Source organism: Oncorhynchus mykiss, chromosome 1 (genome assembly GCF_057628025.1).
Source record: "Oncorhynchus mykiss isolate SJ-2025 chromosome 1, ASM5762802v1, whole genome shotgun sequence".
Lineage (NCBI taxonomy): Eukaryota > Metazoa > Chordata > Actinopteri > Salmoniformes > Salmonidae > Oncorhynchus > Oncorhynchus mykiss.
This window is the reverse complement of record NC_143022.1, coordinates 53,384,821-53,409,063: the sequence shown is the minus strand read 5'-3', so window position 1 is coordinate 53,409,063 and position 24,243 is coordinate 53,384,821. Positions and strand designations below refer to the sequence as shown.

General features: G+C 42.9%; 1 protein-coding gene and 1 pseudogene across 8 annotated transcripts in view; one reads left to right on the top strand and one right to left on the bottom strand.

Annotated features, from left to right (window-relative positions):
- Nucleotides 1-15,368: 15,368 nt before the first annotated feature.
- The window catches only part of LOC110524569 (anoctamin-1), a 66,407-nt gene continuing 57,532 nt past the window's right edge, over nt 15,369-24,243 (bottom strand). For all 8 annotated transcript variants that reach the window (XM_036979578.2, XM_090233587.1, XM_090233575.1 and 5 more), the window contains 3 exons: nt 18,120-18,304; nt 17,805-17,910; nt 15,369-16,902 (listed from right to left, as the gene is read on the bottom strand). In XM_036979578.2, the coding sequence (XP_036835473.1) occupies nt 16,654-16,902; nt 17,805-17,910; nt 18,120-18,304 (540 nt within the window). In that variant the 3' untranslated portion in view covers nt 15,369-16,653. The remainder of the gene's footprint in view (nt 16,903-17,804; nt 17,911-18,119; nt 18,305-24,243) is intronic.
- LOC149985562 (uncharacterized) lies at nt 21,132-21,875 on the top strand (annotated as a pseudogene).

Below are 24,243 nucleotides of genomic sequence, written 5' to 3'. Positions count from 1 at the left end.
GTATGTTTGGACAATTTTAAGTCTTTAGAGATTTGGAGACAGAGGAACTTGACGCTGTCTACCTGCTCCACTGCCGCACCGTCGATTTGGATGGGGGCGTTGTCGCCCCCCCCCCCCTTTTCCTGTAAGTCCCGATCAGCTCTTTGGTCTTGCTGACGTTGAGGGAGAGGTTGATGGTCCGGCACCACACTGCCTGGTCACTTACCTCCTCCCTTCAGGCTGACTCATTGTCGCCGGTGATCAGGCTTACCACCCACGTATCGTCAGCGAACGTGATGGTGGTGTTGGAGTCGTGCGTGTCCATGCAGTCGTGGGTGAACAAGGAGTACAGGAGGGGAATAAGCACACACCCCTGAGCAACCCCTATGTTATGTGTCAGCGTGGCAGAGGTGATGTTGCCTACCCTCACCACCTGGGGTCGGCCTGTCAGGAAGTCCAGGATCCAGTTGCAGAGGGAGGTGTTCAGACCTTGAGTCCTAAGCTTGATAGCGAGATTGGAGGGGACAATGGTGTTGAACGCTGAGCTGTAATCAATGAACAGCATTCTCTCATAGGTATTCCTCTTATCTAGGTGGGTGAGGGCAGTTTGAAGAGCAATTGAGATTGCGTTGTCTATGATCTGTTGGGGCGGTATGCAAATTGCAGTGGGTCTAGGGTGGCTGGGATGGCGGAGTTAATGTGTGCCATAACCAGCCTCTAAAAGCACTTCATGATTACAGAAGTGAGTGCTACAGGGCGGTAGTCATTGTGGCATGAAGCCTTCGAGTTCTTAGGAAAAGGAATGATTGTGGTCATCTTAAAACGTGGGGATTACAGACTGGGACAAGGAGAGGGTGAAAATATGCCTGCCAGCTGTTCTGCGCATGCTCTGAGAACTCGCCCTGGAATACTGCAGTTGCCTTGCGTGTGTTGACCTGATTAAAAACTCTTCTCACGTTGACCTCAGAGAGCGAGATCATTCAATCCTCTTGGTCGGTGACAGTCCTCACAACCCAGGCTCGATGTTGTTGTTGTCAAAGCGTGCATAAAATGACTTGAGTTCGTCTGGCAGAGAGGCATCGTTGGACAGATCACGGTTGGGCCTTCCTTTGTGAGCAGTAATGGACTATAGCCCCTACCACATGCGGCTGCCATTTGAGCCTGTGTAATATGATTCCACCTTATCCCTATATTGTCCTTTTGCTCGTTTGATGACTCTGCGGAGGTCATAGCAGGACTTATTGTACTTATTCCTGTCCTTGGCTGTGGCATCAGGGTTGTCTAAGATAGCTCTGTGTGCGGTAGCCTTGTTCTTTACTTTAGTGCCATCCTCTGTGTTAATCAAGGGCTTTTGATTGGGGAAGCAGCGAACCGTCACCGAGGGTACAACATTGCCTATGCATTGTCTAATGAAGCCGGTGACGGAGGTGGTTAGCTCGTCAATGTTATCAGCGGAGTCTTGAAACATACACCAATCAGCACGAGCAAAGCAATCCTGTAGAATAACCTCTGATTCTGTTGACCATTTCTCAACTGAGCGAATCACGGGTACTTCCTGTTTCAGCTTCTGCTTTTAAACAGGAAGCAAGTGAACAAAGTCATGATCTGATTAACCTAACGGCGGACGAGGGAGAGCCTTGCATGCTTGCTTGTGGGTAGAATAGCAGTGGTCTTGAACTTTATCGCCCCTAGTGACGTTGGAGAGATGTTGATGGAAGTTGGCAACCAGAAGGCAGCCTCTGGATGTAGGTTTTCCTGCTTGTTTGTAGTCTTGTACAGTTTTTAGGCACCTGCTTCTTATTTTTACTGTCCTGAGGTGGAATGTATATACCGGTCACAATAACAGCTGGAGGTAGAAGGGTCGGCATTTGATCATCAGGTATTACAAGGCAGGTGAACAGTGGGTTGACACTTCCACCGAGCTGGAATTAGCACACCAGTCGGAGTTGATGTAGAGGCAACACACCCCCCCCCCCCCCCCCCCCCCCCGATTTCCCCGACTACACTGTCCTGTTCGCCCGGTGAACGGACAATCTTTCGAGTTGGATAGCCGTGGGGGTGTATCTTGTCCGAGTGCTGTGTTTCTGAAAAGCAAAGAATATTGCAGTTCCGAGAGTCCCGTTGGTAGCACATCTGCGATCGGCGGTCATCCATCTTATTATCAAGTGAATGGAGGGAAGAGGTGGCCGGTTTTCCCTCCGCCTTAATCTCACCAGGATCCCCCCTCTCTTGCCTCTATAATGCCAGCGTTTCCTCTTGGGTAGGCCAAAGAAATTGGGTCGGAATTGTAGAGAGAGCCCCGGGCAGATGAGTCAAAGCCTAAGTAGAACTGGGGCAACTTCCGATCTAATGTTCAACAGTTGTTGTCGGTTATAAAAACAAAAATTAGCGTATACATTCCATGAAACTAAAGAAATAATAAACCAAAAAAGAATCACAAAAGGGCAAAGTTGGGTTGGAGCTTGTAAAACGACGGCCATCCAGTATGGCTCCATCTTCAGCCATTTTCCCCTCACAACAAAGACAGCCTGCAAAGCTATTGCAATACAATGAAACATCCTATGAAGAACACTATCTATGGTGTACTGGGAATCTCCATAAAGATATTCAGGGGGGGGGGGCTTTAACACCTATTAAATGTTATACTCATGTTGTTACTATAGGATGTATAATTGACATCTAAGGCACTTTTTTATTTTGTATACCCAATAACATTTGTCAAGCTGATGCATCATGTTTAAAACCAGGAAAGGAGGCAAAAACATTATCCTTGTCCCAGGGCAGACCTGGGTCCAAATACTATTTCAAATAATTTAAACACTTTATTTGTGCTTGGTTGACCGTGCCTGGCTTAATGAACCTATAGAATGGTCCTACAACTTCACTAAACCCTTCCAACTGGCACTCCGGGAAGACTAAAGCAAAGGATCAAAGTATTTGAATGATTTTGAATAGGTACCGAGGTCTGGCTGGTCCTTTTGGAGGTTGTCCTGATACAGCTCTGCCCGGTGCAGCCCTGCCTCAGATGTAGCCCTGGGCTTGGGCATTGGGAGTCAAACTGTTGTTGTGTTTGAGTGAAAGCATGGCTCCCCTTCATGTCCTGCAGTCAGACTGTTGTCTGCTCCTCACATCTTAAACTTATTCCACATTCACAGAATCATGTTTATGACCACCAGCATCTCTATGGATTATAAAGCACTGGATAATTGGGTCTCTTACATGGCTAGTTGGGTCACTCCACCAATATAGTGAGTGCCCTTTGGGTTGTGTCATTTGGTTAAAAAAAACGAACAATTTATTTCACCTAATTCATAAAGAGCATATGTTCAACTTAATGAAAGAAATATTGTCCCGTCTCAAAAGGTTACATTAAGAGTTCATCTTAAAGGTCAAATGCAGCCATTTTTAGCTCAATATAAAATCATTGCAGGGTAACGATTAAGTACCTTACAGTGATTGTTTTCAATTAAAATTGTCAAAAAGAAACAAAAATAGCTTCTTCGCAAATGCAATTTCTCAAGCAACATTTTTGCTCGGACTGTTTTGGAATGGTCTGAGAGCGGCGTCTAATTGGAGGAGCCTAATGGGAGGCATGTGTAAACCTGAAAAACCAGCTGTTATTGGCAGAGAAGAGGGAAAAAACTCTTTGTTATTGGTCTATAAACTTATATCGCCTGGCGATGTCCCCAGGCCGGACGTTTCTGAGATACTGGAACCGGCATGCCTGACACTGACGATCATGCCATGCTCAAAGTCACTTAGGTCACTGGTTTTGCCTATTCTAACATTTAATCGAACAGTAACTGAATGACTCTCTGCCTGTATTATATAGCCATGGCCACGTGACTCACTATCTGTAGAAGCAAACCATTTTCGTGAACAGGGCGGCGTACCTAATAAACTGGAAATCACATTTTCGACTGCACCGCCCCATTAAATGAGCCACGAATCCCCTTGTGACATGGGGAATGGAAGCTTGTCGTGTGCAACAGGGATGGGCAATTGAATGCAAGTTTCAAAACAAAACCAAACACAATTCTGAAATGACTTTGTCAAAGCAACAAACTTGTGGAAATGTGGGGTTAAGTGGGTTAAAATCTTCCTAGATGGAAAACATGAGGAAGGACATTTTTTATAATATAAATATCTATATAAATATCTATGTTACAGGGCACTTAATTAAGTATAAAATTCAATATTGTTGCACCATTTCTACTGAAAAAAATCAAGGTGACTCAAAAGGCACTCTTTTCATGGAAAGACCAAGTTTATTACGCTCTTGTTGATCAAATTTGCACATGCGAAAAGTCAATCCAGTGTTTTTTTCATTCAAGTTATAAGATGGATGTCAAAAACAGTTATAGCTGTCTTTACAAGCAAGTGTAACTCACACTGCAACAATCCATTTATGAAATCCTACATCTGTGCTGTGAAAGTGAAAGTGAAAAGTAAAAACACTGCCATCTACTGTGTTTTTTGTGGTATTGCCTCACTTTGTAGTCTAGTCCCAAGACCGCTGTCCTTGGGACTGCTGCTATGCCAACTTAAATAAACAAATTTGCACACCATTATGAACTGCCTCATGTTGCGAGTTTATAAAATATGTGACTGTAGGATGTTAGATATGAAACTGGAGACGGGGTCCATATTCCACAGTGAAAAATCCAGAGAACCTTTTAAAAGGAAGCCATCAATACAAAATGAAATCAAATTGTGTTTGTCACATGCGCCTGTGAAAGGGCAGTGTGGAGGGCAATAGAGATTGCATCATCTGTGGATCTGTTGGGGCGGTAAAGCAAATTGGAGTGGGTCTAGGGTTTCTGGGATAATGGTGCTGATGTGGCTGCAGACATGAGTGCTATGGTGGTGGTCTAGAGTTTTTTTTCCCCCTCTGGTTGCACATTTAACATGCTGGTAGAAATGAGGTAAAACTGATTTAAGTTTCCCTGCATTAAAGCTCCCGGCCACTAGGAGAGCCGCCTCTGGATGAGCGTTTTCCTGTTTGCTTGTGGCCATGTACAGCTCATTGAGTGAGGTCTTAGTGCCAGCATCGGTTTGTGGTGGTAAATAGACAGTTACGAAGAATATACGCTCTAGGTAGATAGTGTGGTCTACAGCTACAGCTCTGCCTCAGGTGAGCAAAACATCAAGACTTCCTTAGTTATTGTGCACCAGCTGTTGTTTACAAATATACACAGACCGCCACCCCTTGTCTTACCAGAGGCTGCTGTTCTATCCTGCCGATACAGTGTATCACCTGCCAGCTGTATGTTATTCATGTCGTCGTTCAGCCACGACTCGGTGAAACATAAGATATTACAGTTTTTAATGTCCAGTTGGTAGAATATATGTGTTTTCAGTTCGTCCACTTTCTTATCAGCGATTGTACGTTGGCCAATAGTACCGATGGCAAAGGCAGATTAGCCGCTCGTCGCCGGATCCTCACAAGGCACCCCGATCTCCTTCCATGAAACCTCCGTCTCTTTCACCTGCGAACGACGGGGATAAGGGCCTGTTCGGGTGTCTGGAGTAAATCCCTCTCGTCCGACTCATTAAAGAAAAGTTCTTCATCCAATTCGAGGCCAGTAATCGCTGTTCTGGTGTCCAGAAGCTCTTTTTGGTCTTAAGAGACGGTAGCAGCAACCTAATGTACAAAATAAGTTACAAACAATGCAAAAAAACTTACAAAATAGCACGGTTGGTTAAGAGCCCATAAAACATCAGCCATCCTATCTGGCCATCCCACCATCCCACCATCTTATCAAGTACAACATGTTCAGTAGAGGTTTTATGTTAGTTTGTAGTCTTTCTGCAGTTTGGGATGGTGTTATTTAGGTCAGTTTAGGGGAGAAGACTTTGCTAACATATTCCCTCAGTGCACAGGACAGGTAATGTGATTGGTCAATGCACTCTAAAAATAGAGCGCTTATGAGTCATGAGCCGTCGGCTGTATGTGTCTTAAAGTGGACCCAATTTTATTTTATTTATTTATTTAACCTTTATTTAGCCAGGCATGTCAGTTAAGTTCGTATTTGCAATGATGGCCTCGCATTGTGACACCGTAGCTTTCACTGCTGTCATTTAGACTTTGGTGATAGTCATTTTCATTTTACAAAGTGTAATTATAGTTAGAGAATGTGCTAGTTCGATGAGCACAGGAGCTTCAGAAATGTGATGACGTAAAACACCATTTGAAATTAGTCTGGTGAGAATGTTGCAGCACATCAATTTGGTCCCTGATATATTTTAAATGTCAGCAGTGAATCATTTTAACACCTTCAGCCCCGTCTCTGTATGAGGCGGTATTACCTGCGGCTCAGAGACACCGTGAAAGGGGAATGAACCTGCAGACCTGGGTTCAAAAAGTATTCAAAGAGACAGCATTAGATCAGACGCTCAAAGTGAAATAAAAAATAATATTTGAACCCAAGGTTGGAACCCTGGGCAGTTCAGGCTGCAGCACTACATTGGGGGAAATGGCAGGAAATGACCTCAGCGGGTTACAGAGAGCCTCAGGGCGCTCCATGTCCACTCTGCTGGCATTAGGACTGTTCGGTTGGCCAAGCCACTCTGGTCTGCCACCATTTTGTATAGGTCAGTGCACCAGGGTGGCTGACGGTGGCTGCGTGTGCTTCCGTGTTGTACGTATATGTGTGAGGAGAGGAGAATGTAAAGCTGTGCTGTGGGAATAGTGACTCACCACCAACCAGTGTTGGGCATTAGTCACCCTCCATGTGCTCTGAATATGTACCAATGCTTTAGTACTAAATGTGTGTATATGAGTAAATGTCTCTTGAGTATGTGCATAGGTGTGTGAGTGTAAAGAATGTCACAATTTTGTAGAAATTGTATTATCTTAGATTTGCGCATTATTTAAATAAAACGTTTGAATAAACATGTTTTTTTCCCCCGTAACATTTCTACGAATAGCTTTACCTGCAATCAAATGATTTAACATGCATCACGAATGCAATATGATCAAACCTAACATGCAGGTTTAGTGTTCGGTCAGTTGGTCAGTGAGCATGTTGACCTGTTACGCAAGACCAGTGGCTTTGCTAACACTGGAGTGACGTGAGTCTGTAGGGGGAAAGTGTTTATGAAAGCTCCGGCAGCTTCGATCGTCACCAAAACCTTATCTACAGTGTCCATATTAGGACAGCTTCAGTCTCAGCAGGATCTCCCCCGTCGGTGTCTGTCCTTATCATCTCTCTGGTCTTTATTTGATTTATTTAACCTTTATTTAGCTCGGCAAGTCAGTTAAGAACACATTATTATTTACAGTGACAGGCTGGCCTGATCTGTTTGATGTTATAACACAGTTCCCATCCTGATGCTGTCGACCCGCTCAGGAGGACCAGCCCTCCCCTGTCAGCCTTCAAATGGAAGTCCCAGGGAGATGTGAGGACCTACCGCTGCTCTTTACCCCTCTCTGACGCAGCCCACGTCTGGGAAAATCAGCCTCTCCCTCCTTCTGGTGCATATATTTATTTGTCTGACTCAATTTGTTGGTGGAAATACGTATGCTCGAACAGACTCAATACAGCCACAGGGCCCAACGTTATAGGACATAGTTAGTCATTCACAGTCACTAGGTTTCAAAGAACTGGAAATAGTTGAGGATGAAAAAGTTGCTAAGTTTTAGACATTGATATTGTACACACAGGATAGCAGGGTTGTTCAATTAGAGTCCTGGAGGGTTGGAACACTTCTGTTTTTTTGTTTCTATCTGATTGTTAATTGCAATCACCTGGTGTCCCTGGTCTGAATCAGTCCCTGATTAGAGGGGAAGAATGAAAACCAGAGTTCTACTGTAACTGGATCAGTATAGGCTATTGTACCGTAGTGGTGGTCGTCAATAATAAGGATCTAGACGTTAAGTATATCTCTAGCCCAGTGGCGGTCGGTGCCGTTTAAGATGAGGGAGGACGATTTATTTTTTCCATGACCATGGCCTTATTTCTATTACAACATATTGGATGGCTGTCACTCATGTTCCATTCACCCAGTTCAATGTAATAACGATAGGTTTAGGCTACTACATGATACTCAAATTTTCCCTATACCCATCATGAGGTTGCTACAACCTAGCCTATGAATGAAAGTTTACAACGTGGGTGCACATAGGCCGAGAGAAAAAAATTGAGGTGACACAGTGACACATTCAATACCGCCTTGCACACTCTTGCCTGCACCTAGCTGATCTAGGGTGTAATCACTAGTCCAACAGTTGAAAATGAGAGTTTCTACTAGACAAATTCAGGTGTTTGTCCCCATTTCGTTGCATTTCCTTACGCTACATCATTTTTTTTCAACAGAATTGATGGAATTTATACACCATCCATCACACATAAAGACAGTTCACTATCATAGCAACGATGTTGTATTGCTTCTCGCATCTATGCACTCTCCTCCTCTCAACTTTTCCCTTCGCTTGTGGACTTCAATGCACAACACATCAGCTGTATGTGACCAGATGAAAAAACCTTTCCAAGCCAAACAATATCATAACCACTACACACAGCCTACACCATATTAGCTGAAGTAACGTCATAGTCAACCTAGATACTAGAACTAACGTGTTAGTAAACTAGCTACAATCATGCAGTAATGTTACAATGAACAGTCATTGAGCAGTTAAGCACTTACACCGGTGGGCTCTGGTGGCAATAAACTAGTAAAACCAATAGCTTACCTTGACTTGGAAGAGTTCCAGGTGTTGTGTTTGTTAGTCATAGCCAGCTAGCTAACATAGCATCCCTCTGTTTGAGCAGGTTGTTTGAGAAGCTGCATTTGCTAGCTAAGTAAGTGAAACTAAAAGTGAAAAGAAATTATGAAATCTCTCTAACTTGCTTCTCCTTCATTATGGAAGAAATTAATTTGTTCAAAACTGTTCAACTATTGTCTTTCTCCCTCTTTGAGTTAAGTACACACCATATTTTATGCAGTGCTAGCTAGCTGTAACTTACTGTATGTTTTCGGTATTAGATTAATTCTCTGATCCTTTGATTGGGTGGACAACATGTCAGTTCATGCTGCAAGAGCTCGGATAGTTTAGAGGACGTCCTCCAGAAGTTCTCATAGTTAATGTGTAAGTCTATGGAAGGGGTGAGAAACATGAGCCTCCCAGATTTTGTATTGAAGACAATGTACCCAGAGGAGGGCAGAAGCTAGCTGTCCTCCGGCTACACCATTGGGCTACCCTACAGAGTGCTGTTGAGGCTACTGTTGGCCTTCATTGCAAAATAGTGTAATATTGTTTTCTATAATCCATGCGCTGGACACAATGGATTGAAAGTGGTCCTTTGTAGATCAGTTGGCAGAGCAAGGTGCTTGTAACTCCAGGGTAGTGGGTTCAGGACTTGTAAAATTAAGCAGACATGACTGTTGCAAGTGATAAAAGTGTCTGCTAAATGGCATTTGTTATGCTCTTCACATGGTTTAGTGAGAATCTTTGGATAACTCCCAAATAGAAAACTAGCCTGACCAGATCCAACACTACCCCACGCCTCCACATTTCCACTTACAATAATTGGTGGCAGCGGTGAAATCTGAACTCACCCCTCCAATGACTCCCTAGGAAGACATACTGGCCTACATCTTCTCACACAAGACTCCAAGGTCTTCTCCAGTAAAACGTCCTAGTTACGCAGTCAGGACTCCTTTGTTATCATACACAGGACTTACCTTACCTACCTTCTCAGTCATAGGACTCCCTAGGTCTTCCCCTCCATGACTCCCTACCTACATGGTTAATAAAGGGACTCCTTTGTGCTTTCACTGAGGACTTCCTATCTGGTCAAAACATGACTCCCTGCCTTTGTGCTGTCTCTGTACTCCCTAAAGGAGTCAAAGGACTCCCTGTGTGCTCTCAGGACTCTGAGGACTCACTACATGCTCACACAGGGAACTCCTACCGTGTCATACCAAGGACTCCCAACCTACTTGCATGCTCAGTCTCAGGTCTCCCTATGTTGTCATAAACACAACTCCCTACGTGCTCTGTATCAGAACTCCCTCTGTGTCATCAACAGAGTAGAGGCAGGGGCCGGAGGCGAGGGTTGCACCTCACTATGAGATGCAGAGAACCACCCAGGAGGCCTGCGAAGAGCACCGGCTGGGGGTATCCCCACCATGGCAGCTTGTCACCCCTGATCTGAATAGGCCCCATCCAGGGCCCATTTGGTCGGTCACCCAGGCCAAGTTTTCGCCCACTGGTCTATCTTCAGAGGGGCCTTCTCTCTCTCTGGGTGCTGGATGATGTATTGGGAATAGGTGTGTGCGTGTGTGGTGTGTGTTTGGGAGGGCTATGGGGGGGGGGTTTGCAAGGAAGGGGGTACTCAGCCCTCCTGGAGGTTCCCATGAGGGGGCACAACAAGTGATGCGTCACAAGGAGCCTCTTCGATGGACCAAGGAGCATCTACCTGGATGCTTTGTAGGATGATTGGATGAGGACCCCTACTGGTAAAATAGGTGAATGCAGTTTTCTGTTACTACAGTGTTATAAATCTGTTCAGCGACAGAACTATAGTTTCAACTGTACTTTGTTCAATGAAATATGGTGACAATACCTAAGAAAATATTTTGCATAGTAAATGATTTAATAATCCTAAACAGAACTAGAGATATACATAAGCCTTTTCAGAATGCTAAACTATGGCTCAGATTCCAACACATAGACATATAGGTAACTGCCAAAATAAAGGAAACACTTGAGTAAATGAGGGATACAAAGTACATTGAAAGCAGGTGCATCCAAACAGGAATGGTTCCTGAGTGAATTAAGGGGCTTGTATAAAAATGTCCAGTTGACCATTATTTTGGCTACCATGGCTAGAAGAAGAGATCTCTGTGATTTAAGCCCCTTTCATACCGGGCGCTGACATGGGTTCTCTGTCCTGAACTTGTCTACATTCTGATCGTGCCCACATTTCCAGAAATGTGTCTACACATGGTATTAAAATGTGTCTGTTATCCGTCCACTGTGTCTGCATTGTGACCAGATATCCTGGTCCCTTCCTTTATGCAAATTATTTCACAGCTATTCTTTAAAAAATGTATTTGTTTATTTATTGTTAGACACATAATATGATTTTAGAGTGCAGAATAAGGATGATTTAAATGGTTTCTCTATCTACACTCGTAAGATATCCAGACACAATGCGTGTCTGACTACCTCCGGAGGTGGGCAGGTTGATCTGATCACAATCAGATCACAATGTGTCTTTTGATTATCTACATCAGTCAAAAGATGTGGGCACAATCAGAATCAGAACCAGATCAGGACAAAGGATGCAAGTTAGAACCAGGTATAAACAAACGGGGCTTCCGTAACCAGATCTCAACCCAATTGAATACTGGGAGATTCTGGAGCAGCGGTTTTCCACCACCATCAACAAAACCCCAAATTGTGTCGCATCCCTCCAATACAGTTCTAGACACATGTAGAATATATACCAAGGGCATTGAAGTTGCCCTGGGCTTGGGGTAACCCAACGCCCGACTAAGACCCTTTATGTTGGTGTTTCCTTTATTTTGGCAGTTACCTGTATGCCCCACACTGGCAATGATGAAGAGATTACTGTATAAAGACCACTGTTACCATCTAGTGGTTATAAGGAATAAAGCAGTACATACACAGTACAGTATATGCATTGTGCCAGCTGTGCATAGAGGAGCAGGTAGTGTGTCATCCAGACACTTGGCCATAGTGAGTTAGATAAGCCACCAAACACTTGGCCATAGTGAGTTAGATAAGCCACCAGACACTTGGCCATAGTGAGTTAGATAAGCCACCAGACACTTGGCCATAGTGAGTTAGATAAGCCACCCTAACATACCACATGGGTGCAGGAATATTGAAAAAACGTTTAAAAAGAAAAACACACACACAAACAAAGAGGTATTTGCTTTCATTCAAAGATGACTGTTACTATACCATAAGGCTGAGCATTAGGTTTTGGCAAAACATTTGAAAGCATAAATATTTTGGAGCTAAATTAGTATTAGCAGGTTTCCGTCCAACCTTTTCATTCCAGTAAAGTATATGTTGGATAAACATTTTTACAACAGCCCTGATGGAAATAGCAAATTTGTCAATAAACTTTCCAAATGTCTACAAAAACAAAATACGCTAGACAAGGTGAGATCCTTTTGTGTCGGTAAAATGAATTATGCCGGATATTGCGGTAGAAATATTGATATAATATCCATCATATCGAAGTAAAGCTGGAGTCGTGTGGTCCTCCCATTACGACTATGGAAAGCATACAGTTTATTAGGCTACATATGAAATATGCTGAACAAAAATATACACGCAACATGCAATGATTTCAAATATTTTACTGAGTTACAGTTCATATAAGGAAATCAGTCAAATGAAATCAATTCATTAGGCCCTAATCTATGGATTTCAAATGACTGGGAATAGAGACATGCATCTGTTGGTCACAAATACCTTTTAAAAAAAGGTAAGGGTGTGGATCAGAAAACCAGACAGTATCTCGTGTGACCATCATTTACCTCATGCAGCACGACACATCTCCTTCGCATAGAGTTGAACAGGCCGTTGATTGTGGCCTGTGGAATGTTGTCTCACTCCTCTTCAATGGCTGTGTGAAGTTGCTGGCTATTGGCAGGAACAAGAACACGCTATCGTACAGGTAGATCCAGAGCATCCCAAACATGCTCAATGGGTGACATGTCTCATGAGTATGCAGGCGATGGAAGAACTGGGACATTTTCAGCTTCCAGAAATTGTGTACAGCTCTTTGCGACATGGGGCAGTGCATTATCATGCAAGAGGAGTTGGTGGCGGATGAATGGCATGACAATGGGCCTCAGGACCTCATCCCGGTATCTCTGTGCGTTCAAATTGCCATCGATAAAATGCAATTGTGTTCGATGTCAGTAGCTTATGTCTGCCCATACCATAACCCCACCGCCACCATGGGGCACTCTGTTCACAATGTTGACATCAGCAAACCTCTCGCCCACACAACGCCATACATGTGGTCTGCGGTTGTGAGGCCGGTTGGACGTACTGCCAAATTCTCTAAAACGATGTTGGAGGCAGCTTATGGTAGAGAAATTAACAATCAATGTTCTGTCAACTGCTCTGTTGGACATTCCTGCAGTCAGCATACCATTTGCGCGCTCCCTCAAAACTTGTGGCACTGTGTTGTGTGACAAAACTGCACATTTTAGAGCACCCTTTTATTGTCCCCAGCACAAGGTGCACCTGTGTAATGATAATGCTGTTTAATCACCTTCTTGATAGGCCACAGCTTTCAGGCGGATGGATTATCTTGACACAGCAGAAATGCACACTAAAATACATTTGTGCAAAACATTTTAGAGAAATAAGCTTTTGGTGCGTATGGAACATTTCTGTGGATCTTTAATTTAAGCTCATGAAACATGGTACCAATATTTCACGTTGCGTTTATATTTTTGTTGAGTGTAAGTTATGATACTCTTTATTCGTTCCACTAGCCTATCTCATCACGCAACAAGTCAATTTGATGGAACATTTGCATATTTTATTTTTGCGGATTTTAGAATATCCACAGGAAAATCTGAAGCCAATTGGATGGAAACCTAACTAGTGATTGGAAAAAACAACTTCTGGGAAGATCCAGAATTCTATCAGTTTGCTTTATTTCAGAAAAGATTTTGTATTTTCCTCCAAAAAGTAAGTTTAGTCTAAAGTCTGAAAATATATATCTCTTCACAGTCCGTTTCTGATTTTTGGGTACGATTTCCAGTTAAAGTTGCTTCTTTTGTCTCGTCTTAAAAAATGTCATGAGTGCTATCAAGCCAAGGAGAGGAAGTTCCGTTGTAGGCTGAAATGGAACATTTCCCTTTATTTACATCAAGAAGTGCTTCCTCTGAGTTCCATCTCCTGAAAGCTCCATTAAAACTATCTGTCCTGTCCTGGGTCAGGCCTGGCCTATCTCAAATAACACCGGTTCCAGAACACTGCAAAGTGTCTAGGATCCTTGACTGGCTTGGCTTGGTAGGATAGTAAGTTACAATAGGATTTGGTAAACACCGTTTTGATTATGTTATCAAATGATGTACGGCACTCTTACATTTACAAATGTTACTATATATAGCAGGTACAATCTATGGCCAAAAGTATGTGGACGCCCCTTCAAATGAGTGGATTCGGCTATTTCAGCCATACCCATTGCTGACAGGTGTATAACATTGTGCACACCGCCATGCAATCTCCATAGACAAACATCGGCAGCAGAATGGCCTGTACTGATGAGCTCAGTCACTTTCAACAGGACACCATCATAGGATGCCACCTTTCCAGCAAGTCAGTTCATCAAATTTCTGCCCTCCTAGAACTGCCCCGATCAACTGTTAGGGCTGTTATTGTGAAGTGGAAACGTCTAGGAGCAACTCTCCAAACTGCCTCTGGAAGCAACGTTAGCACAAGAACTGTTCATCGCTTCATGAAATGGGTTTCCATGGCCGAACACAAGCCTAAGAGCACTATGCACAATGCCAAGCGTCGGCTGGAGTGGTGTAAAGTTTGCCGCAAATGGACTCTGGAGCAGTGGAAAAGCGTTCTTTGGAGTGACGAATCGCGCATCACCATCTGGCAGTCAGACGGATGAATCTGGGTTTGACGGATGCCAGGAGAATGCTAATGCATAGTGCCAACTGTAGAGTGTGGTGAAGGAGGAATAATGGTCTGGGCTGTTTTTCATGGTTCAGGCTAGGCCCCTTAATTCCGGTGAAGGGAAATCTTAACACTTCAACATACAATGACATTCTAGACAATTCTTTGCTTCCAACTTTGTGGCAACAGTTTGGGGAAGGCCCTTTCCTGTTTCAGAATACACAAAGCGAGGTCCATACAGAAATGGTTTGTCGAGATCAGTGTGGAAGAATTTGACTAGTCTGCACAGAGCCCTGACCTCAACCCCATTGAACACTTTTGGGATGAATGGGTATGCTGACTGCAAGCCAGGCCTAATCACCCAACATCAGTGCCCGATTTGACTAATCTCTTGTGGCGGAATGGAAGTAAGTCCCTGCAGCAATGTTCCAACATCTAGTGGAAAGCCTTCCCAGAATAGTGGAAGCTGTTATAGCAGCAAAGGGGGGACCAACTCCATATTAAAGCCCTTGACTTTGGAATGCGATGTTCGATGAGCAGGTGTCCACATACTTTTGGCTGTGTTGTGTATTTGAACGTTGAATGTCGAATAAAAAACACTGTTTAAACAAACTAGGTTCAACGAGATTCTATTGCATTTGATACCGATACTCTATTTTTAAATTCTAAGTTACTGCAAAGGCCACAATCCTTTTTGGAATTACATTTCTCTCCCAAGCCTAAGAACATGACAGCACTCAATAGCCATACCACATTGTTGTTTACATTCAATTTAATGCATTATTTATTCAACATCACATCAAAATGATTTACAACATAGTCGGTATCAATACAGTAAAATATGCTGCTATGAAATTACTCTCATTTTGTATGAAGACATTAGTTTGACATATAAAAGGATCAAAGTGTCCTTGTCCTCTGAAGAAAGGCAAGTAAAGAATGAGAAATATTATATTTCTTAGTATATCCAGTAGACAGAAGTAAGTGTAAACAATATACAATTTTAAGTACAACTGAAAGGTTTCATTATTATTGCTCCACATGTAAGAGAATATCCTGATTGGCTTTGAAGCGTAGAAGTCACATAGTATAATGTATGTCTTGTGGCAGAGAAAGGTTTTCCTGAACTGTACATGTTACAACAGGGGTATATTCTTACAACACTGCTAAGTCGTATATATTCTGAACTAAAGTGATTCAACGTATTTCACTATGTTTAGCAGCACTCTAGTCATCATACATTGCTATTTTACTTGAATACTGTAACGCAATAAAATACTCTACTAACAGCTTTTGCTATATGATAGCATGGGAGCCCACAACCAGGTGATGTATCAACCATGCTCAACTGTGTGCTTGGTAGCTAAAAACATTTGAGATCTTTGAATCAAAGACATACAAAAACCTGTCACCCATTTAAGATGATATCCTTTGCTCTACACACATACATTTCAAGATATCCAAGTTAGTTTTTTTTATAGTTAAAAATACAAATAAAAAAAAATCTAGGTAAAGAAAATAATTGTTCATTAATGTTGTGTAAGAATTGAATACAAAGTTTAGCGTTTATGAGAGTGGTTATTCGCACGGTTGCACCATGGATATGGTTGAGTCGTAAGAGTAAAAGGATTATGTATAATCTACATCCTGTTTATAAAGAGGCAAACATCGAAATACCTCGGATGCCAGATATGCTGTAACGTAAAGCACGTAAAGAACATTTTAAACAAACATTTTCTCTCTTCTCTGGCTGCTCTGAATATGGTATGGTCCGCCACATTTAAGATCATCCCTCAAAACCATGACCCCACTGGCTGGCAGTTCGTTATCTGGTTGGCAGTTAGCTAGTTAGTTATTCACTGAATGGTTTGACAGGAAGGCATTGTGCACGGGGACTGTTTCTGTTTCTCGTAGTTCGGCCTCCGACAACGTCTTGAAGGGAACACTTCTCCCTTTCTACGGAATGTCTGGACATGGATAAAGACACATAGAGTAGTAACCCTTGGCTTAGCTAGCAAGGCTACACCTTATAGGAGCTGCTAGAAGTTGTTGGCGTGCGTGTGACTGTGTGTGTGTGGGATGGAGCGCGAGCGGGCTATAGGGGCGTGGTTGTTGCGCCCCTTGCCGTCACAAGGAGTCATGCTGTCTATGAACTGCATCTTGCCCTGCTCCTCCTTCATGAACAGCTCCACCATCAGGATCTTCTCCTTGTGGATCTGAAGGCTGATGTCTTTAGGGATGTCTGGGATCAACCAGTCCACGATGTCACTCATCAGCATCACCACGTTCTACAGGGAGGGAAGAGAGGTATGAACTTTTCAAATATCTTTTGCCTAAAGAATATTCACTTTCTTTTCCCATATAATTGTAAATGTGTTAGCTAACATATTTTCTATTGACGCACTAATGACATCAATATTTATTTAATATTTAATAATATTTGGTCAGTCCACTAAGTCACTCATCAGCATTACCACACTCTACAGGAAGTGGAGAGACAGCATGTCATTGGTCAACCAGCAGGAAACAGGAAGTATACCAGGGTTCCCCAACTGGTGGCCTGTGGGTGTGGTTTTATTTGTCCCCCCATGTTTTTGAGCAAAAACTTGTTCAAAAAGAAAGACTGTAAATAAATAAAAGACTGTAAAAACACCAGGAAATCATCTCCAAGTGATTTTAATTCGGGAAATATGTTCTCAGGTATTCCCACGCATAATAGAGAAACACATGCGATCATATACAAATGTAAGCAAGATGCGAAATTATGTTTAAGTCTAATATATCTGTTAGGCCATCTTGCGGTCAATTTACAGTCTACAAATGATTTGTAATTATGTTCCGGCCCCCCAACCATCCACTCAAGAAAATAAAATCGACCTGCGGCTGAGTCTAGTTGATGATCCCTGCTGTATACTAATCTCACAAAGCAAAATGAGTGTGTCTTTGAATACCTCATATACATACACTGTAGCTGTAAAATCTGGCACTAAGTGTACACTTCCATCAACTGCATTCTTTCTTTTTTCATGTTATATTTAGACAGTTCAGATGGAGTAAGATGAAGAGGGGAGACACAGTGGGAAGGGAGGGTGGAAACAGGGATCGAACTCCAGTCTCCGGTGGGGAGGCATATAGAAGTGCTTGCAGACAAGTGTGTTACCAACTACAAAGAGACTTCTCCTTCACTCACCTGAAAGACTATGACGAAGGCCAGTCGGGCGGCCAGGACCGCCCAGAACTCTTTAGAGACCACATAGGGCGTGTTGGACCATGGAGGCTCCCTGTAGTCCTTATACCTAGAGTCAAGAGTCAACTGATCACAAAGACTAAAGCAGATAGCAAAAGTCTGTGGAACAGACGACACCGCAACAACTATTTATTTTTTACGCATGACAAAAACTGGTAACAATTTATTTTACGGTACAGAAAATGAAGACATTACATGGTCATTACACTGTAATTACAAAAATCGAAGTTGTTGACCAAGTGCTGTGCGTTATCTCACCTACACATCTCCACCTGGTAACCCAGATGATGAGGATCCATAGGTTCTTTACCATCCTGGAAGTCTGAGACGTTAAAATAGGACATGGTGTGGTTGACAAAGCCGTGCATGGAGCCATCTGGGCTGTACATGTACTGGTAGACTAGCCTCGGGATGAAGTCTGACGTGAAGGAGATCACAAACGCCTGGCGAGAGACCGACAGTGATCAATGAGAAAGCACCTGAAGACATAAGTAAGAATGTAACAAATGTGAACCGTCTCAAGAAACTAGGCGTATGTCACACGTCGCTTCTTCACATTTGACCGTTTACATTTTTTAAAATTCATATATGCCGGCTGTGGCAAGCTACTCACCGTCAAACCACCATGCCTACTCTCTCTCACATTGTGACTGAAGGCTGAATGATGTTCAATGAGCTGCTGGTAGAGCCAATGGTTTCTTCTTCAGGAAACCATTGAACATAACCAAAAAATTACAGCAAATGAGCAGACGTATTTGTTTATTCCATGTACAGTACCAGTCAAAAGTTTGGACACACCTACTCAGGTGTATTTCTTTATTTTGACTATTTTCTATGTTGTAGAAAAGTAGTGAAGACATCAAAACTATGAAATAACACATATGGAAGGAATCATGTCATAACCAAAAAAAGTGTTAAACAAATCCAAATATATTTTATATTTGAGATTCTTCAAAGTAGCCACCCTTTGAGCCAATCAGTTGTGTTGTGACAAGGTAGGGATGGTATGCAGAAGATAGCCCTATTTGGTAAAAGACCAAGTCCATATTATGGCAAGAACAGCTCAAATAAGCAAAGAGAAACGACAGTCCATCATTACTTTAGGACATGAAGGTCAGTCAATCCGGAAAACTTCAAGAACTTTGAAAGAGACTTCAAGGGCAGTCGCAAAACCCATCCAGCGCTATGATGAAACTGGCTCTCATGAGGACCGCCACAGGAAAGGAAGACCCAGAGTTACCTCTGCTGCAAAGGATAAGTTCATTAGAGTTAAGAAATTGCATCCCAAATAAATTCACATCTCAACATCAACTTTTCAGAGGAGACTGCATGAATCAGGCCTTCATGGTCGAATTTCTGCAAAGAAAGCACTACTAAAGGACAACAATAAGAAGAAAGTACTTGCTTGGGCCAAGAAACACGAGCTCTGGACAGACAAAGTAGGTGACGCAGAGTAGGTGAACGGATGACCTCCACATGTGTGGTTCTTTGACCAAGAAGGAGAGTGATGGCCTCCACAATCACCCGATCCCAAACCAATTGAGATGGTTTGGGATGAGTTGGACCGCAGAGTGAAGGAAAAGCAGCCAACAGGTGCTCAGCATATGTGGGAACTATTTCCAAACTGCATCAGATGACCTGGCCTCCACAATCACCCGATCCCAAACCAATTGAGATGGTTTGGGATGAGTTGGACCGCAGAGTGAAGGAAAAGCAGCCAGCAGGTGCTCAGCATATGTGGGAACTACTTCCAAACTGTTGGAAAAGCATTCTAGGTGTGTCACGTTGGTATAAATGGGTCGGGAGACAGGCGCAGGAATGCATAATAGGGGTTTTTATTTCCAAAATTAAAGCGTGCCGTGTAAAGGCATGGGGGCGAAGACCAAACAAACACGTATACAAAACACAGGGTAGAAACCAAAACAAAAGAGCGAGGAGTACCTCGAGTAAATACACATTCGCACAATGATTTTCAAACGGGACGAGAACCGCAATCATTTGCATAATATACGTGGCACGAAAGCCAAAACAACATAGCACAGGTACTCACACAAACCAACAGACATTGTAACAATAATCGACAGGACAATGATGAACAAAGGGCACACTTATACAATTACTAATCAATAGGGGCCAGGTGTGTGTAATGAAAGTTCCGGAGGGATCCGTGACAAGGTGAAGCTGGTTGAGAGAATGTCAAGAGTGTGCAAAGCTGTCATCAACGCAAAGGGTGGCTACTTTGAAAAATCTAAAATCTAAAATATATTTGGATTTATTTCACACTTTCTTTGGTTACAAAATGATTCCATGTGTGTTATTTCATAGTTATGATGTCTTCACTATTATTCTGCAAAGTAGAACATAGCAAGAGTAAAGAAAAACCTTTGAATGAGTAGGTGTGTCCAAACGTTTCACTTGTACTGTATATAATATTTGCGCGTTATCTGTGGAGTAAAGACTGACACAAATGTTTCTGTTAAAGGCAAATATCGGCAGATAATATCGGCCAATGGCTTTATCGGTTGGGCTCTAGTAATGCTATATTGGTTGAATATAGGGGTCAACTTCAGCAAAAGGAGCGCTGTCTTCAGTGTGCTTTATACCATCTACTAAAATTGAATCACATTTTATTGGTCACATACACATATTTAGCAGATGTTATTGTGGGTGTAGCGAAATGCTTGTGTTCCTAGCACCAACAGTGCAGAATTCACAACAATACACACAAATCTAAAAGTATATGAACGGAATTGAGAAATATATAAATATTAGGAGTCGGAGTGGCATTGACTAAAATACAGTAGACTAGAATACCATAATACAGTATATACATATGAAATGAGTAAAGCAGTATGAAACCACTATTACAGTGACTAGTGTTCCATTATTAAAGTGACCAGTGATTCCATGTCTATGTATATTAGGCAGCAGCCTCTAAGGTGCAGGGTACAGTAACCTAGTGATTGCTATTTAACATTCTGATGGCCTTGAGATAAACTCAGAAAAAAAGAAAAGTCCCTTTTTCAGGCCCCTGTCTTTCAAAGATAATTCGTAAAAATCCAAAAAACTTCACAGATCTTCATTGTAAAGGGTTTAAACACTGTTTCCCATGCTGTTCAATGAACCATAAACAATTAATGAATATGCACATGTGGAACGGTCGTTAAGACACTAACAGCTTACAGACGGTAGGCAATTAAGGTCACAGTTATGAAAACTTAGGACACTAAAGAGACCTTTCTACTGACTCTGAAAAACACCAAAAGAAAGATGCCCAGGGTCCCGGCTCATATGCGTGAACGTACATTAGGCATGCTGCAAGGAGACATGAGGACTGCAGATGTGGCCAGGGCAATAAATTGCAATGTCCATACTGTGAGACGCCTAAGGCAGCGCTACAGGGAGACAGGATGGACAACACATGTAACAACACATGCACAGGATCGAAACATTGGAACATCACACCAGCGGGACAGGTACATGATGGCAACAACAACTGCCCGAGTTACACAAGGAACGCACAATCCCTCCATCAGTGCTCAGACTGTTCGCAATAGGCTGAGAGAGGCTGGACTGAGGGCTTGTAGACCTGTTGTAAGGCAGGTCCTCACCAGACATCACCAGCAACAACGTCGCCTATGGGCACAAACCCATTGTCGGACTGGCAAAAAGTGCTCTTCACTGATGAGTCGCGGTTTTGTCTGACAAGGGGTGATGGTCGGATTCACGTTTATCATCGAATGAATGAGCGTTACAATGAGGCCTGTACTCTGGAGCAGGATCGATTTGGAGGTGGAGGGTCCGTCATGGTCTGGGGCGGTGTGTCACAGCATCATCAGACTGAGCTTGTTGTCATTGCAGGCAATCTCAACGCTGTGCGTTACAGGGAAGACATCCTCCTCCCTCATGTGGTACCCTTCCTGCAGGCTCATCCTGACATGACCCTCCAGCATGGCAATGCCACCAGCCATTATGCTCGTTCTGTCCATGATTTCCAGCAAAACAGTGTCATGACGTTGGCCTGGGGGTTGGTTTATGACAGTCATAAATACCTCTTCCCCCCTTTTTCCTCTCTCTACCCTACTAAGGTTACATTTGCAAAACCCCTTGGTTAACATAGAGGTTCTGGGAACTTCAGAATGTGGGGGGGGGGGGATTAACTATATTCTGGTAATCCGAACAATTGAACATATGCAGTGGTACTTAATGAATATGATGTCAGTTCGGGTGTCATCTGAGACATTCTCATCAATGATAAGATTACATAAACTCTACAGTGGAAAGTCTATACATCAGAGTTATCAGATTCACATGGAATTGTTGTTCAATTTAAATGTTTGAATTTGAAATTATTTGTGATGGGATGAAATGTGATTTTAGTTTTTAAAATGTGAGATTTGGATTTTCATAAGATAGGGCTGCTCAATCAGTGGCCCTCCCCTAGGCTATAAAACTATAAAACTTTTCAAACACATCCTCCTCTTCCTTCCTATATAAGCTCTTGACTACAACATAACTTTCTGTTCCGCGGATGTGAGGATGACAATCCCATGTCAGAATGGTTCAGATAAAACTACAAGCCAACATCAGCATGAGCTTTGGTTGCGAATGGTATGGACTTTGAACTCTTATTCACGACAGAAGTGATACCTCCTAGCTGTTGAGTTAGCGACCGCAGCTGCAAATGCAGGTTAGGAAGGAACAGACAGAGTATCCCATCTACCACACAACGGCGTTCTACCACACAACAACGTTACTACAACTTATTCAAGTGACCACCAGAGACATTCTTCAAAGGACAGAGGACTCGGTTTGGCAACACGGTCTTCCGTCTACCACCAACCTACTGAAGCGCAGCTCAGAGTAAATATTTATTGCATTTTCCTTTTCTAAATGGGCGGTAATTTAGAATGCATAAGATACTGTATTTACGATAGTATAGCTTCTCCTTTTGTCCCCCAGTCTTCCGCGCTTTCACTCAAACCCCGCCCCTTTTCCTTTGTGTAACAAGCTGTCATATCTGTTCCGCCCGCTAGGGACGTTTCCTATGAATTAAAGAATTATCCCGGTATAATTAATTCTTTGTATATGTTATTCTGTGTGATTAGTTAGGTATTTAGTAAATAAATAATTAAACCCAATTTTGTATTGCTGATTCAGCTTGTTAGCCAGGATTCTTGCAGATAACCAAGAATTTACAACTTTCAGAATTTGAGACTGAAGTAAGATGACGATTAATGTTGACTGCTATTGATGTAAAATATTGCTAAATCTTTAAGAGTTTATTCGGAAGATAACAGCTCTATAAATATTATTTTGTGGTGCCCAACTCTCTAGTTAATTACATTTACCTGATTAGCTCAATCAGGTGATATTAATTACGGAGAAAGTATTTTATAGAATAGCATGTCATAGCAATTAATCCGGCATAGCCAAAGACAAGAGAACAGGAATGTCAGTGTTCTGCCATGGCCAGCGAAGACCCCGATCTCAATCCCATTGAGCACGTCTGGGACCTGTTGGATCGGAGGGTGAGGGCTAGGGCCATTCCCCCCAGAAATGTCCGGGAATTTTCAGGTGCCTCGGTGGAAGAGTGGGGTAACAGCTCACAGCAAGAACTGGAAAATCTGGTGCAGTCCATGAGGAGGAGATGCACTGCAGTACTTAATGCAGCTGGTGGCCACAACAGATACTGACTATTACTTTTGATTTTGACCCCCCCCTTTGTTCAGGGACACATTATTCCATTTATGTTAGTCACATGTCTGTGTAACTTGTTAAGTTTATGTCTCAGTTGTTGAATCTTGTTAATTAAGTTCTTACAAATATTTACACGTTAAGTTTGCTGAAAATAAACAAAGTTGACAGTGAGAGGACGTTTATTTTTTTGCTGAGTTTAGAAGCTGTTTTTCAGTCTCTTGGTCCCAGTTTTGTTGCACCTGTACTGACCTCACCTTCTGGATGATAGCAGGGTGAACAGGCCCTGGCTCGGGTGATTGATGTTCTTGATTATATTTTTGGTCTCCTGTGACGTCGGGGGCTGTAGGTGTCCTGGATGGCAGGCAGTGTGCCACGGTGATGCGTTGGGCAGACTGCACCATCCACTGGAGAGCCCTGCTGTTGCGGGTGGTGCAGTTGCCGTACCAGGCGGTGGGTGATACAGCCCGACAGGATGCTCTCAATCATGCATCTGTAGAAGTTTGTGAGGGTCTTAGGGGCCAAATGGAATTTCTTCAGTCTCCTGAGGTTGAAGATGCACTGTCGCGCCTTCTTCACCACACTGTCTCTGTGTTTGTGGAGCATTTCAGATAGTCAGTGATGTGTATGCCGAGAAACTTGAAGCTTTCCACCTTCATTGCGGTCCCGTCAATGTGGATAAGGG